The sequence below is a fragment of the Mus pahari genome, chromosome 20 (genome assembly GCF_900095145.1).
Source record: "Mus pahari chromosome 20, PAHARI_EIJ_v1.1, whole genome shotgun sequence".
NCBI classification, from domain to species: domain Eukaryota; kingdom Metazoa; phylum Chordata; class Mammalia; order Rodentia; family Muridae; genus Mus; species Mus pahari.
The window spans coordinates 19,886,601-19,903,090 of NC_034609.1; the positions used below are offsets into that span (position 1 = coordinate 19,886,601).

Here is a 16,490-nt window from a genome sequence, read left to right on the forward strand (position 1 = left end):
GTGTGTGTGTGTGTGTGTGTGTGTGTGTGTGTGTAAACCCTTCAGGCCACTTCAAACCCTGGTGTAAACGGACTATCAATCAAAGTCAGTGAAATGATGGTTATTACTAACCATCAGTCGGTCACTACAGCACAGCAGCCCAACCTCCACGGAGGAAGAAACTGTTTTGTCCCTGCACGCTGCTCTCGGGGACGCAGCCAGAACTAGGGTGGAGGCAGCACAGAACCCGCCTGTGCGCACGCGCACGCGCACGCGCGATTCCTAAACCGGAGCCGTTTAGTAGACACGCCCAGCTCCGCCCCGGAAGCGCAGCGAGGACGCGACTGCTCGCAGCATGGCGACCCCCGCCAAGCGCGCGCGGGTAAGAGGCGAGTCGCCCCTCGCCGCGCCCTGCACCTCCCCGAGAGCTGCCCGCGCGCCCCTGCCGCTCCCTGCGGGGTCCGGCGGCGGCGAGCCCGAGGGCGACGCGGTGGCCGGCTTCCTGCGCTGGTGCACGCGAGTGGGACTGGAGCTGAGTCCTAAGGTGACGGTGAGCCGGCAGGGCACGGTGGCCGGCTATGGCATGGTGGCGCGGGAGAGCGTGCGGGCCGGGGAGCTGCTGTTCGCAGTGCCGCGGGCCGCGCTTCTGTCCCCCCACACCTGTTCCATCAGCGGCCTGCTGGAGCGAGGTGGGTAAGGAAGGGGCAGGGGGATCGGCTCGGAGGCTGGCAAGGGAGTGGCGCTTGGACGTTCACCCGGTGTCCCCTAGAGCGAGGCGCGCTGCAGAGCCTGTCTGGGTGGGTGCCGCTGCTGCTGGCACTGCTCCACGAGCTGCAAGCCCCAGCCTCACCCTGGAGCCCCTACTTCGCGCTCTGGCCGGAGCTGGGGCGTTTGGAACATCCCATGTTTTGGTGAGAGCCGAGGGAAGGGCCGGGAAGGACCTGTCGCGGTTTCTTTGCTTTGGGACTGGGCACCTGCTGCAGGAAAAGGCTGCGAAGGGCCCTGGGTGGGCTGTCCTTGCAGGCCGGAGGAAGAGCGGTTGCGACTCCTAAAGGGTACAGGTGTCCCCGAGGCCGTGGAGAAGGATTTGGTGAACATCCGTAGCGAATACTATTCCATCGTCCTGCCCTTCATGGAGGCTCACTCCGATCTCTTCAGCTCCTCTGTTCGCTCCCTGGAACTCTATCAGCAGCTCGTGGCCCTTGTGATGGCTTATAGGTCAGTGATTGAAGCCTAGAGGAGCAGACCCTCATCTTTGAGAGGGAAGGTGGGGAAAGAACAATGAACTCCAGGTCCCTCACCCAAGACTGGGCCTTAGCTGAGTTCTCTCTGCGGCAGCTTTCAAGAACCGCTGGAGGAAGATGATGATGAAAAGGAGCCCAACTCACCCTTGATGGTGCCTGCTGCAGACATACTAAACCACATAGCCAATCATAATGCCAATCTAGAGTACTCTGCAGTGAGTGGACCCCTATCCCTGGTCAGGTGGTGTGCATTACAAGCCAAATCACTGGGCTCCAGTTTCCTACTAATCGTGAAAGTGCGGTGAGATTAGCTACTGTATCAACTGAGATGGTGTGGGCCCACCCTAAGTCCACCAGAATAACTGCCTGCTCTGCCAAGTCACCTCAGGCCCTGTGGAGAGCATCGTGAACAGCGGTAGTTCAGTACTATTCATGGACCAGAGGCATAGTAAGGCAGGCCCCACTTTAGTGTCGATTCTGTATGGAGCAGACGTGTGTCTTTCTTACACCTGTTATCTTAGGAGGCTGAGGCAGGATCGAAGGTTCCAGGCCCATAGCTTCCAGTTTTCATCTATACATGTCAAACTTTGCAGTAAGATGACTCTCACTTATTGTTTCCGTTGCTATTTTAACATGAGGTTTAACTTGTTCTGTGTGTGTGTGTGTGTGTGTTTTTGTTTTTTCAAGACAGGGTTTCTCTGTATAGCCCTGGCTGTCCTGGAACTCACTTTGTAGACCAGGCTGGCCTCGAACTCAGAAATCCGCCTGCCTCTGCCTCCCGAGTGCTGGGATTAAAGACGTGCGCCACCACGCCTGGCTACTTGTTCTGTTTTTGAGACAGGGTCCTAAGACCTTACTACATACCCGTGGCTAGCCCAAGACTCAAGAGGTTGCCTCCTGAGCACTGGGTGTTCATCATCAGGCCCAGGCTTGGTTTTTTAAAGCTTGAGTAGGTAACTAGGCAGATGCACCTAATATACTAAATTGACCTCTAAAGTTGGTTTCACTCCCCCTCAGTAATGCAGGGCTTAACAGTAGACAAATGGTCTGTGGCCTGAGCCACAGACTCTTCCAAGAGAGAAGTGGTCTGGTGGGGGCTATGGTGTGGTCCTAGCTTTATCCTTTTGACCCAGGATTATCTCCGGATGGTGGCTACCCAGCCCATTCTTGAAGGTCATGAAATCTTCAACACATATGGGCAAATGGCTAACTGGCAACTGATTCATATGTATGGTTTTGCTGAGCCCTATCCTAACAACACAGATGACACAGCTGACATTCAGATGGTGACAGTCCGAGATGCTGCACTACAGGGTGCGTCTGCCCATCCCAGGTTCTGCATACCTCTTGACTGCAGTTGGCTTGCTGGAGTTGATGTCAGTTCTCTCCGTCCATTACTTTATAGGAACAAAGGATGAAACTGAAAAGCTGCTCTTGTGTGAACGCTGGGATTTCTTGTGCAAACAGGAGATGGTAGGGGAAGAGGGAGCCTTTGTGATAGGTTGTGAGGAGGTGCTGACTGAAGAGGAGCTTGCCACCACACTTAAGGTACCGGGCTGACAGGTTGCTGGTATTTAGAATAAAATCAAAGACAAGGAGAGGGACCTGTCTACAGTGGTACGTTGTCTTGAAGCTCACAGATAGTAAGTAGCACATCCCAACTGAAGGGCCCATGTTTCTTGTAGGTGCTGTGCATGCCTGCTGAGGAGTTCAGAGACTATAAAGAACGGGCTAGATGGGGAGAGGAGACAGAAGACGACAGTTTGGCAATCACAGATATACCCAAGCTCCAAGAATCATGGAAATGGCTTCTTCGCAACAGCGTTCTGTTGACCCTACAGACCTATGCCACAGACTTAAAAACTGAGCAGGAGTTACTCAGTAATAAGGAGGCCTATGCCAAGCTGAGCTGGCGAGAACAGCAAGCCTTACAGGTCCGCTATGGTCAGAAGATGATCTTACATCGGGTGTTGGAACTCACAAGTTAAGCAGGCTTCCTGAGAACCTTTTTAAGGTCATGTTCTGTTGGTTGGAAAGGAGGGAAATTTGGGACTTTTGCTATTTGGCAGTTAAAGGAAAAGTAGCTAAAAGGTAACTTGGGTCCATCGAGGCAAGGGTTACATGTTGGCACTTTTGGATTGGTGTCAGCAGACTCAGGAGCATGCTATTTTTTACTAATCCCATCAGATAGCTTTTTTTTAGAACTTAATAAACAAACATGGGCTGAGTTCAACTTTGAGAAGTTTGAACTTTCTTTAGCATATTCCTGTGAAGTATGACATCTCTTACCAGACCATCAGTCTTATCACATCTCACCTCTCAAGGACAAATTATAAGTGGAATTGCTCTAACAGCTTCCTCCAGTCGGCCCAGAAATGGTGTACATGGGGATGGCTGTAATGTCCCAGTGAGGCAAGAGATGGCTAGCCTAGGCTATGCAATAGCAGGAATCAAGAATCAAGTAGTGATAGGAAAATCTGGTCATTAAGAAGTGACTATTGGGCTGGAGGGATGGCTCAGTGGCTAAGAGCACTGACTGCTCTTCCAGAGAGGTCCTGAGTTCAATTCCGATAACTAAACGGTAGCTCACAACCATCTGTAATGGGAGCTGATGCCCTCTTCTGGTGTGTCTGAAGACAGCAACACTGTACTCACATATTTTGACTATTTCTCAGTCGACCGGGCTGTCCACGTTTACCACCAGCACTGGCTGCTGCTACTGAGAAAAGCACAGTGGACTGATATGCATGTCATGACTTTAATGTTTACTGTCTTCACATACATGAAAGCTGATTAAGGCCCAGAAACTATAAAGGCTACAAAATATAACATGGGCCTAGCTGTTCATGGAACATTTACGATCCTGATCCTTACAAAAAGCAGCTGTAGTAGTCTTTTTGACTCTTGTTATTTAACTAGGCTGTATAGCCTAAACATGGTGATGCAGAATCGCAGGCCAGAGATGGTTTCCTCTTCGGGTATGTTCTCCCTTAGGACCACCAAATAGGTCAACTACCTTTCCAGAGGCAAGCAGAACCCCTGGTCTATCTAGTCTACACTTATAACTTAAGTGGCTTTTTAAGCTTCCCTAGCTTGTAAAAAAAGCTTCATGAATTCAATATTTTGCTAATCTTTGGAATGTCACGGATGTCAGAAGACATGCTGCTATGCCTGAGACAAGAGCATGCCATCAACTGCCTGTTACAAGGTAGTTTACATACATACACACTTTTACACAAACCCAAGAAGTTCCAGACAAAAGTTTTCTCTTTCATATATTTACACAAGTTCAAAATGATATTCACAGCATCTTCTAAATTTTGGCCAAGAGTCAAAAAAAAAAAAAAAATGCATTTAAACTTTGGAACTTGCCCATATAGACAGGAGACCAACCCCAGCAGTTGGCTGGGCAGACCCCTGAGAACCAAAGGGCTAGGAAAGTCAGGAGGAGTCTTCAGTTTATGAACTTGGTTCAGCGGACCAAGGCTGATGCATCTGCAAGGGATATACACAGTTCATCTAGCTGGCACCGGTCCCCTCCATCACTTGCTGAGCCTGCTTCTGTCCCATGCAGCACTGTGCAACAGACTGAAATAACCTGAGAAGTGGAGACAAGCACCAATTAACTTCACAACAAACTTTAGACCTAAAGAGCTCTTAATCTGAATTAGGTATAACTGCCCTTTTAATTCATAGACCCAAATTAGACGAATTCTTTCTGTCTCTCTGCTTGGTAATTAACATTTTAACTCACTTTTCAATCTCTGGGGCACAGTGTACAAATTCATGGTTCCAGAACTTAAATGCTGGGTTTTTAATCAGCTCAATGAAGGTGATAAGAAGACCCCAAGGATGTGGCCTATTTACAATCAACCGTTCCAAGAGAACCCTAAAAGGGGGTATAGAAGAGTTAGTTAATACATAAAAAACAAATTCACAACTATGCACCTAGAATTTAGCATATGGAAATAGGTGAAATTTTTCCTACATGACAAATGCTGGCTAGTACCAATTCTTTGCTTATACTTTTTTGTTTCCTGGTGGCAAAGAGTAAGGCCTTTGCTGCTGAAACCTTAGACATAATTACAAATAAATTGGTGCAGTGCCACCCAAGCACGCAGTAAGCACAGTTCAGATGTAGGTAAGGACCACAGGCACAAGTATTTAGTTGGGTGAACAGGTAAATTAGAAGTCTATGCACACCCCACTATACTGTGCACTAATCTCCAATCCTATATAGTTTAAACAAAATAATATGACCCTACTGTTTCCCTTTAAAACCTTAAAAACATGAAGCACACAAAAATGTCAACAAGATTCTGGATTAAAAAACATTATTGCCACGGCTACCACCAAGAAACTACAATGTTGCTTTTATTGTAAACTAGTCCCCAGCATTTCAAAGCAAACTACTGTCCATATCAACTTGTTTTGTGACTCCTTAGACATGGTTCAGCATAATAAAACAGCGAAACTGGGAATGCACAGAACTCATTCAGAATACAGCCAAGGCAGTCAGTGGTGGTGCGCACCATCCATCCCAGCCCTCAGGAGGCAGGAACAGTTGGATGCCCAAGTTTGAACCAGCCTAGTCTACAGAGTGAATTTCAGGAGAGTCGAATACAGGAGAAAAGAGCCCCCTAAGGCATCATGACCTCTCACCTTGTGATCTGCTCCTGGATTGCCTCAGTGTTCGCCTCGGCAAAAAGGTACAACATGGTGCAGCTGAAGTAGTGAGTGTGGCTGTTTGGGTACCGAAGCTGGTTTGCAATTGCATTTAAGAAGAGATACCGGCCTAGAAATTAGGGAAACTAGATTTAGGATTTACTCTGAAAGGCCAGTATGAGAGACAAATGAGTTTCTTTAGGCTTTGGTTTCTTAAGGGGACTCATACCACCAGTCAGACATAATTAGCATGGTGGGCCTTGGGCAAACTGTGAAGGTTATTCTAATGTTGTAATTTACTAGTGGTTTTCTGGATACCAACATTTTTTTTTTTTTTTTTTTGCTTCTGTAGGTTTTATTTGCAATCCATATTATGAATCAGCAAAATACCTTACATTCTTTAAAAAAAAATTTTTTTTTACTGAAAATCTTGAAGGACTGCTGTTTCACATCCTACAAATTTCCTTTAATGTTACAATTATGGAAAGCTAGTTCTGCATTGTCTCAATATCCAACTAGTTAAAACATTTGATTTCATGTAGTACTTGTAAAATTGTACACATGAAATAAACACAATGAAGGCAATGTCTCCTCTGACTAAACAGTCCTAACCTGAAAGCCCTTATAAGACTCTTGCCCCTAATGATCCTTATACTCTGAAAAGTACTTTGGTAGAGTAACTGGAGAGAAAGTTTCAAATCTAGAATCTTCCACCATGCTCAGGTGGCAGTAGATCTCTTATCTGTATTTGATTATCTTGTTTGTACCATTGATCACAAAGACCCTTAAACGCTTGTCTAAAGGATGTAACATGAGGCCTCAATTCTACACAAAGAACTACAGGCAACCAAAAAAACAGTCTTGTCTTCCCAAAGAGACCAGCAACTGGCTATCCAATCCCGAATGGTCAGCCCTGAGAACATGCGCACAGCTAACAATCATACAGGCTGAGCAGGTTATAAAATATATTAGTAGTCTGAAGTGACCTAGCAGTTAGTTCCTCCTGACATGCTCCACTCCTAACACCATGGTGGCATACTGGCAACAGACTGGATTCACCTACATCTGGTTGTCCTAGATCAGTGCCAAAGCAGTGAGGGATGCCCTGAAGACCAAGTTCAAAGCAAACACTAAGATTTCTGGCAGAAGCCTAACGACTGTGAACGTAAGTAGTGGATCTGGACTGAAGCGCGAGTTGCTCAATCTTCAAAACCACCCTCAGCTCCTGTAGACACACTACATACCTGACCGATAGCACAGAAACAGTTACCCCCACCCCAATATGTATGCATATACATACACACATATGCATGGAGCAACAATAAAAATGAGGCCAATGAATTTCTAAGGGAAAAACAAAACAACGAGCAGAGCTTCTTTAGCACTAAGCTGGGGGTTCTGAATATTGACCACCGAAAGAAACAGCGCAGTGTTAGCCAGGAGACACCACAGCGAAGTATCATGTACACTTCCTACAGAGGAACAGCAAGCTCTGGTCCGTTATCTTCTTACATTCAATAATGTGTCCTGTTCCCCGTCAAGTAGACCCTAATAAACGTTGGTAAAGACAAACTTATAAACAATGTAGTATGACCTCCAGATGTAGGTTATCAAAAAGAACATACTTATTTTACACATTTTATTGCACTCTGGCATACCATCTTTACTTACAGGATAAGATTTGGGACCATTTTCTTCATCTTTTATAAAAATAAATAAATAAGTAAATAAAGCATTCCTTATTGTAGCTTAAAGGACATTTCTAGATTCTTTCGATTATAACTGTGGCAAAGTACAGAGAATCTAATGATGCCAATGGCCAGCTGCTGCACTCACCCTCAGTGTCTAGGTCCACAGCCAGGTTCTGGAAGATGTCCATGTGTGCTGAATGGGTGATGGTGCTCATTGATGGCGTGCTGCCCTTGTTGTGGATGTGTGCGATAGCCTGAGTCCCTACGTAGAGCACCAATGCATTGATAAGCTGGAGGTTATAGCGATTCCCAGGCTCATTAGATACCTAAATGAGCAAAAGAGAAAAATTTACCATAGAACTATGAATAACACTTAATATTTCAATTTTTCCAGAGACAGGATCTCACAGTAGCTCTGGCTAGATTCAAATGCAGAGATCGCCCTGCCTCTGCTCCCTGTGCTGGGGTTAAAGAAAGGTGTGCACCGCTGGGCTGGCAGCACTACTGTTTCTCAAGCCTTCTTTCTCTGAAAGGGATAGATAGTTGTTGATATTCTTCGTGACTTAAATATAAGAAACTTATTCAAGGTTGTGAGCTGTACAAATGTGCAGCTGCCCTAAGAGTGATTCTACTAGAAGACTGGTGTTCCTTTGGAAAACCAAATACTTTTGCTCATGATACAACTCTAAAATAAATTTCAAGCACAACCTCAATCATATAATTTAGAGAAAGAAGTTGTTGCACACTATGCTAACACTGCAGAGCCAATTCCACTTCAAGTCACTCCATAAAGGAAAAATACAATCACTCTATTTAGAAATGCCGTCAGGTCTTGCAGGAAAGTAATGTTTTTCCCCTAGTGGTCTCATCTATAACTGGGTGAAAGATGAACTATTAGTAAAGTATATAACTCAAGTAAGCTCACCCAATGAACGATTACAATACTTGAATTTGGGGATGTGTGTATGTCCAGGGATGAGGTCTTGCCCTAATGGTGGCCGCAAGCTTGTCATCTGTCTGCCCCAGTCTCCTCTGTGCTAAACCTGTACTGCCACATTCAACTTCAATGTTTCTACATCAGGCTGAAATACTAATCTGAAAATGGGACATAGATGGACAGTGCACACAAACTGCACTCTACAGAAGACACAGCAAAGAACTTAAGTCAAACCAACTGACCTGTAGGTTACTACGCAGATCAGACAGGAAAGTGACCGGCGACCGAGTTTTAAGATAGGAATCCAAATCCTTTTTGAACTGAGGCGGCATCACTCCAGTGAAATTGGTGAGGATCCGAGGTGCGATGTTAATTTCGCTTAACATGTCCACCTGCCACACATCAAGAATCACAATCAACCAGATGTTAACAAACCCTTCTCCTTCATAGATGTGTTAGGATGGCTTTCTAAAACTATACATACACATAGACTGATTACTACAAATCCACCTTTTCTTGTCATACAACGTTAGCTGTTTCTCATTATTTGAAAAGAAATTAGGACCTGGAGAGATGGCTCAGAAGTTAAGAATACTGACTGCTCTTCCAGAGGTCCTGAGTTCAAATCCCAGCAACCACATGGTGGCTCACAACCATCTGTAACAAGATCTGACTCCCTCTTCTGGAGTGTCTGAAGACCGCCATGGTGTATTTATATATAATAAATAAAATCTTTAAAAAGAAAAGAAATTAAAGACTATTTTGTGCCCATCTAATTTGCACCATTAACCATTTTTTCCCCAACCTTAGATTTCAAATCAGTACAGGAGATTACTACCAAGAAGCCCCAGACAAATATGTGCTTTAAAATGTTTAAGGACCTTAAAAAAGAAGAGCTATGAGCAAATTTAAAAGGGTACTTTTATGTTAATGGTGGTATGATTTTTAAGTGGTTCCTCTTCCTTAAATAATTTTAACACATGCACATGAAAACTTGTGAGCTATAGACATTACAAAGACCACTTTGTTCTTCAATTATACAGTGTGGAACTAGCAACTGCCTACCATTCAGTCTGGGGTTTGATAATTAAACCATGTTAAAAATGTGAGAAAACAGTTGACTAATATTCAACGACAGTATCCCCTCATCAAAATTGTAATAGAATCGGCTCCCCTAAAAGTATCAATACCTAAAGTGTGTATGTGCTGGAGAGGGGGACTAAATATACTGATTATCAGAGAGGGGCTGAAATGTTGAGATAATAACTTTCCCTTTAGGAGCTACAACGATGGCCCAATGCTGGGAACTGGACTCTTAAAGAGCCCAGCACCACATGGCAGCTCACTATCGTCTCAGATTCTAGTTCCACGGACCCACACTACCTTATTGCCTCTGCAGGTCCCACAGGCACATGCTACACATAAACTCAAACATATGCACATAAAATCAATCTAAGGGGAAAAACTTTAAAAAGCAAAAAAAAAAAAAAAAAAAAAAAAAAAAAAAAAAAATCAAGAAAACATTAAGGAACTGGAAGTTAAATCCCCAGGAAAACTGTAGCAAAAACAAAACAAACATGTTCTATCTGCTAAAACTTTACCTTCAGATTAGGAGTGAATGGGTCTGGGAGCCTCATATTTCTTGGGAAGGCACTCAGGATCAAATTTCTTAACTGGATACAATTAGGAGGGATCACATCACAGAACCCATAATGGTAATCACAAAGGAACTCTGGGAAATCATGCAAAAGAACCAGCAGCACTCTTAGAGTACCCTGCATAGAAAGGGAAAAAGTTCCATACTAAGAAAGCAGTATTTTTTTTTTCCCCATTATAAATTTCAACTCAGGTCAAAAATATCAAAAATATATTTTATTAACATTAAAAGCAACAACAACAACGGGCTGGAGAGATGGCTCAGCGGTCAAGAGAGCTGACTCTTTTTCTGAAGGTCATGAATTCAAATCCCAGCAACCATATGATGGCTCACAACCATCTTGTAATGAGATCTGATGCCCTCTTCTGGGGTGTCTAAAGACAGCTACAGTGTACTTACATATAATAAAAAACAACAACAATAAAACCTATAGGCTTTAATTAATACATACACCATGCACCACATGTGTGTCTGGTGTTCAGGGAATAAGAATATAAGATTATAAAAAGTTACATGCAGAAATCATGAAAACATTAGCTTTAGGAGCTAAAGCCTTAAATCAAGCACACAAATATTCTGCAAAACCCAATGCTACCACATTTATCTTCAGAAACTAGAAAGAGGACTAACACAAGTAAAAAGGCAAACTAGCAAGAAAACTACTGAAAATGGGGATAGGATCAAAGCTAGCCTTTTTTAGTTCTTAACAAGAATGGTAAATTCAACAATTCTGATATATAAATAGGAAGAACACCTTAGCAACGAGATAGCCTTGTATGTTTAAGAAGGCCCTAAGTTCTATCCCCAGTGCTATAGAAAAATAAAGTCAAAAAATAAAAATGTAAAACAAAACAAAAAAAACACGGAGAACATGAGCAAACTACTGGAAGGAACATGACAAAAAGATATATCTATATATGAAAATCTCACTAAGAAGGTGAGATAGTGCATGCTTTTAATTCTAACAAGAGTGAGACAGAGGCAGGAGGAACTCTGAGTTCTAGGTAAATCAGGGCTAAATAGTGAAGCTCTGCCTCCAAAAATTAAGCGTCCCTGCAGAGATGACACTTGATGCTCTTGTAGAGGATCGGGGTTGCTTCCGAGCACCCACACGATGCCTCTCAACTATCTGTATCCAGTTCCTGGGAATCCATCACCCTCTTCTTTATTTCCTGAGCACCAGACACACATGTGGTGCACATAAATGCACGCAGACAGGCAAGCAAAAGTTATACACATAAAATAAATCTACCAAAAAAAGTAAAACAAACAAACAAACAAGAAAACATTAAGGAAATAGAAGTTAAATTCCCCAGTGAGATTGTAGCAAATGGCTTAAGATGGTGGAGGTTGGGAGTGCAGTGCAAGAGATAGACAAAAGATGAGGAGAGAACAACTTTCCACTGAAAAGGTACACTGGTAGATGCACATACCACAAGAGTATCCTTAGGTAAGGCCTCTGAGTACCAAATAATACTGTAAAAGCATAACAATAGTTCCCATATAAAAACATTTTTAAGTTATGTATAAGTAAAAATTACCTTATAGAGGATTTGCATAGGTTTAGTGAGTTCCACATTTCTAAGGAAAGGTGCTAAATATTTGAATAAATCAATCAACAGCTGAGCATACATAGGCCACCCCTAAAAGAAAGAAACGTACGTGAGTTGTACTAACATTTACAAGTTGTTCGGCTACCACAAACTTGCCCAAGTCACTATACTGCATCTTATCTATAGTAACCTGACATGAGGGCCTCTCCTAGACTGGATCCTAGCAAAATGAAGTATCAGCTCAGTGTGGTGGGATGTGTCTATAACACTAGCACACAGGAGGCTGAGGAGGAAAACTAAGTTCCAAGCCAGCCAGAAACACAAACATCCAACAAAACAAAAAGTCTAAGTATTACAGTAGTGGATAATGTTATCTAAAACAACAGGACTCCAAAACTTTTGGAAAATATTTAACTTTGTGCCTATAAGAAAACTAAAGAGAAAGGAGACCACCCTGAGGAAATTTCAGATATAGTATCAAACCAACTGTAGGCTGTTTGCCATAATTCCTTCTTTTAAGTTCTGGATCAACTATTTCTTTTCTTACTCCCAATTCCTAGTAAATAACCTTGCTGAATTTATAGCCTCAATTCTGTACCTTTAGCCCCAAGTGGCCTACTTACTATAGTATCACCAACCACACAAATTCTAGTTCATTCTTTTTATGTGCACACCATGCATGTGTCTGTACACCATGGATTGCATTTGGAAACCAGAGGACAAATTCATTAAGAGGCTACTTCACTTTCAAAACAATTTTCTTCTGGTCTGAAGGAACAGATGAAGGTACTTACTATATACAGTACTCCTTTGCCATTTACTGCAGTGACAAACTCCTCCTAAATACTGTTAATATCTCTAGCATAAAGAGACCGACATAGCTGGTCCATAGCAAAGCTAGAAAAGCAATACTTCGTCACCCAGCAAAGCCTTTATTTAGATGTAGTCAAGGACTTGATAAGCCTAAGCCTCTTCTACTACTACGTGACTAATAAAAATGACATAAAAAGTGCTAGAAAGCCCCAGGTAGTTACAGGCTTCATCTGTAGGAGATAAACTGCAGCCACACCTTCTGCTGTGGCGTATGTGCCAGCATTCTTGCAATAAAGATCCGATGGGAAATCAATTCAAGCCAAGCATATACAAAGCCAGGAGCTTTAGTAGGTCTCAAGATGTGGAATGTATTGCTGAAAAAAAAATTTCAGAAGCACAAATTGAAATAGAGTAAACACATGTAGTAGACAAATGTAGACTTTACAATGAAACACACACCAAAACATATCAAGGGCTGGAGAGATGGCTCAGTGATTAAGAGCAATGACTGCTCTTCCGGAGGTCCTGAGTTCAAATCCCAGCAACCACATGGTGGCTCACAACTATCCATAAGGAGATCTGACACCCTCTTCTGGGGTGTCTGAAGACAGCTACAGTGTATTTACATATAATAAATAAGTCTTTAAAAAAAAAAAAAATCAAAGTTCTACCTGACTTTTACCTCACTTAACCAACAGTCCTTAAATTTCAGCAAAATACTGCCTGGGATCCCAGCACAACCTCTGACACCTACAAAGATCAACCATAAGTTGGGTGTTGGGGTGTGTGCCTGTAATTCCAGCTCTTGGAAGCTCGAATTGGGAGTTCAAGGCCACCTTCAGCAATAGAGGACCTTTTGAGATCAAACCTGACCTATGAGACCCTATATTAGATAACAACAAATAGAAATCTCTACTATACACAACACTCACCAGAAAGCGGTAAGAGTCTGGAAATTAATGGTTTCCAATACATGCTCGGGTGCATTGAGCTCCAACAGCAGCATGATAAAGATCCTATGGTACGGAAGCTGCTGAAATTCACTCTGCCGAACATCATGATCCTGAAGGAGAACTCCCACTACTATACCGAGAACCTATACAGAACATACAGATTACATCCCATCAACCATACAGATAAGCCGCTCATCACCTTTACCTGTGTCTTGGATTGAACCTAGGCCCTCCCAAACGCTGAGTGCTTAACACTTGAGTGTTATATTCAGGCTTTAAAAAAAGAAGAACAAAACAAACAAAACAAACAAACAAACAAACAAAACAAAGTCTCACTAAGCTGCCCAAAAACTGGCTTTGAACTTCCAAGTTCCATGGTGATTTCCTATCTCCTTACTCACTCAGGCCTGCACTAGCAGCCGCAGATTACTTATGCTGAACTCAGTAAGCACTACAAACAATAAAGGAAAGATACATGCCGTTTAGACACAAATTTCTATGCTGGCAGCCAGCCAAAGGGAAATTAGATTGACTCAAGAGTTGTTTTCTGTTTTGTTTTGTTTTTTAAATTTGTTTCTGGACCAAACTTCTATATTCTCAATAAAGGCCACTGTTTTTTTCTAAAGGTATAGAAACCTGGACGTCTCTCCACATTTCATCATGTTGAACTCCAACAAGGTTAGACTGTCTAATGTGGCCTGAAGTCTACGTAGGGCAACGATTCCCACTTTGCTTGGCAGGAAGTGTGGGTGCTCCACGGTCAGGGCGGGACAGTAAGGACCCACTTGTATTTCTCCACAGACAAAACTATAGTCAAGGTTTACAGTCTTGTACTAGTTTGATATTCAAATTTTCATGATTCCCACTGTCTAAATCAGGTCAATAATTAAATGCCATTCCTAATGACCCAATCAGACACGAGTGGAGGCAGGAGAGCACCAGCTACCACAATCTCTTGTTTGGATCATCATCAAAAACACCAACACACCAATTGCATCTCCCTCTTTAAATTCTGCTACACAATATATGGATACTATCTCTTCTATTTCATTTCCAGACGGAAAAAGATTTGGGGGCTGGGTGTAGGGGATGCCCTTCAGTCAGCACCTCACGGGCAGGGGAGGTGGAGTCTGAGGACAGTCTGGGTTCCAGGCCAGCGAGGGCTACAATGAGACCCTGTCTCAAACAATGGTGGTGGTGGGGGGTGGGGGGGGGCACACACTACAACGGATCAGAGAACACAAAAATCTTCAAGTCAAGAAAGGATTCCAGACCTTATTGAGCAGGTTGATCTTGGTGACAGTGTTGGTGGCCTCCCCAGAGTGCTTCACTAACAATGCAATGAGGCGGACAAAGGCGTCCAGGTTGTGGTAGCACTTGGCCCGGATCATGGTAGGGTTAGCCGCAGGGTTGTGCTGCTGCTCCGCCTGAGCACGGTAACTGATTTCAACACACATTTCAGTGCAAAGACGAAAAAACCTTGTTATGAGGTCATCAGTTTTAAGTATTCCTTGTTGGTGCATCTATAGTGGGAATAATCAACATGGTGAGACCATCCTCAAAATCCACTTTACACAGTTAGCTTTCAAATGGCAAACTCTAGTCTATACTCAATTTAACTCCTTACTCTGAAAGGATGCCATTAGGAAAACGACTTCCCTGTTATGAAGGAGACATGGCAGAGTTCCTCTCAGTTTTATTTTATTTTTTTTTTTGTTTTTTGTTTTTTTCCGAGACAGGGTTTCTCTGTGTAGCCCTGGCTGTCCTGGAACTCACTCTGTAGACCAGGCTGGCCTCGAACTCAGAAATCTGCCTGCCTCTGCCTCCCGAGTGCTGGGATTAAAGGCATGCGCCACCACGCCCGGCTTCCTCTCAGTTTTAATTCATGGAGAAGATTGAAGCTAACAAAGAGATATTAACATTAAATAAAAAGACATCTACAGTTTGGGAAATTATATTAATAAAGCTAACTTTTAGAAATTCTCTTCATAGATGCCTTCCTCTTATTTAACCAGTGGCAGCATTTTTTTAAAACTTTATCTGCAGAAAAATCATTAATTTAATAAATACCCAGGATTATGTCAATTAAATGTAATGATCCTTTATACTGTTACAATTAGTAGAAAGACTAGCTCCAGGTGAGGACACGCACACAGCCACACTGTCTCAGAGAGGCAGCAACAGGGAAGTAACACTAGTGGTAAAGTGGCAGACGGAAGGGGTCAGTGCTTACTTAAGAACCTGGGGGGGGGGGGGGGGGGATAAAGTCATCTTGGAAATTTTAAACAATTTAACTATCTTGATAATAAAACAGTTAAAGGTTTGAATTACACAAACAATGTTCCCAAACCAAGGCAGAAGGCCAGCAAAATATTCCACATTGAGACATGTAAGTTTGAGAGTAACATGTGCTATGACAAAGCACTACAAGTAAAAAGGCCATTCCCCCAAAGGACCAGTAAAGTATAGAGCACCATCTCCCCAAGAGAAGTGAGTAAAAGCAAGGAAGAGGAGCCAGGCAGGTACCACATCCATACCCACGGCAGGCAATGCCGCCAGCCACGCATCTGCATTCCGTCAACGGAATGATAAGGCTACAGACATGGAGGATGGCCTCTCAGTCTCACTTATGGTATGACTTCTTTTAGCAGAGAAATTTATGTAGCATAGTTTACTAGTTGTCACGTTGAAAAGTAAATCCAATTAACAAATCCACAAATGTCAAGCATTTAAAAATAGGTCAATCATTCTTTGGAAAAACAACCATCTTTTGGTGTCAATTTGAGCAAATTAAAAAAATACAACAGTCAAGCTTTATAGCTTACTGAAAGTACTAGAAAGCACTGTAAAGGAGTTAAGGCCAGTTCAAGACACTTCTCGAATTTTTCCTCTTTCTTCCTCACGTCACAGAAAACAGCCAATGATGATCAACAAAATGGACTGTGATTATTTTTTCCAGTTTATTCTGTAACTGCTTTTAATTATGATTGTGTGACTG

The 16,490-nt window shown here is 43.0% G+C and overlaps 2 protein-coding genes across 8 annotated transcripts in view; one reads left to right on the plus strand and one right to left on the minus strand.

Annotated features, from left to right (window-relative positions):
* The first annotated feature begins 284 nt into the window (after window positions 1-284).
* On the plus strand, window positions 285-3,797 carry Setd6 (SET domain containing 6, protein lysine methyltransferase). 2 transcript variants are annotated; one of them, XM_021220573.2, is made up of 7 exons: window positions 285-668; window positions 749-890; window positions 1,003-1,197; window positions 1,318-1,438; window positions 2,357-2,537; window positions 2,629-2,771; window positions 2,909-3,797. In XM_021220573.2, exons 1-7 carry the CDS (start codon window positions 335-337, stop codon window positions 3,209-3,211), a joined length of 1,419 nt encoding a protein of 472 aa, XP_021076232.1. In that variant the 5' UTR covers window positions 285-334; the 3' UTR covers window positions 3,212-3,797. The 2 variants fall into 2 exon arrangements, with proteins under 2 accessions (XP_021076232.1, XP_029388357.1); XM_029532497.1 differs by having other exon boundaries at window positions 335-361.
* A 675-nt stretch (window positions 3,798-4,472) lies between these two features.
* The window catches only part of Cnot1 (CCR4-NOT transcription complex subunit 1), an 84,573-nt gene continuing 72,555 nt past the window's right edge, over window positions 4,473-16,490 (minus strand). For all 6 annotated transcript variants that reach the window (XM_029532495.1, XM_029532496.1, XM_029532494.1 and 3 more), the window contains exons 40-49: window positions 14,767-15,015; window positions 13,472-13,635; window positions 12,796-12,913; window positions 11,715-11,816; window positions 10,118-10,291; window positions 8,759-8,908; window positions 7,725-7,905; window positions 5,886-6,018; window positions 4,978-5,112; window positions 4,473-4,821 (exon numbers count right to left, since the gene is read on the minus strand). In XM_029532495.1, the coding sequence (XP_029388355.1) occupies window positions 4,743-4,821; window positions 4,978-5,112; window positions 5,886-6,018; window positions 7,725-7,905; window positions 8,759-8,908; window positions 10,118-10,291; window positions 11,715-11,816; window positions 12,796-12,913; window positions 13,472-13,635; window positions 14,767-15,015 (1,485 nt within the window). In that variant the 3' untranslated portion in view covers window positions 4,473-4,742. The remainder of the gene's footprint in view (window positions 4,822-4,977; window positions 5,113-5,885; window positions 6,019-7,724; window positions 7,906-8,758; window positions 8,909-10,117; window positions 10,292-11,714; window positions 11,817-12,795; window positions 12,914-13,471; window positions 13,636-14,766; window positions 15,016-16,490) is intronic.

Bases quoted from the DNA above. Each gene is read 5' to 3' on its own strand.
- Setd6 (XM_021220573.2), top strand. From the start codon at position 335: ATGGCGACCCCCGCCAAGCGCGCGCGGGTAAGAGGCGAGTCGCCCCTC. The intron at 669-748 runs GTGGGTAAGGAA...GGTGTCCCCTAG, and splicing joins CAGCGGCCTGCTGGAGCGAG to AGCGAGGCGCGCTGCAGAGC. The intron at 1,439-2,356 runs GTGAGTGGACCC...CTTTTGACCCAG, and splicing joins CCAATCTAGAGTACTCTGCA to GATTATCTCCGGATGGTGGC.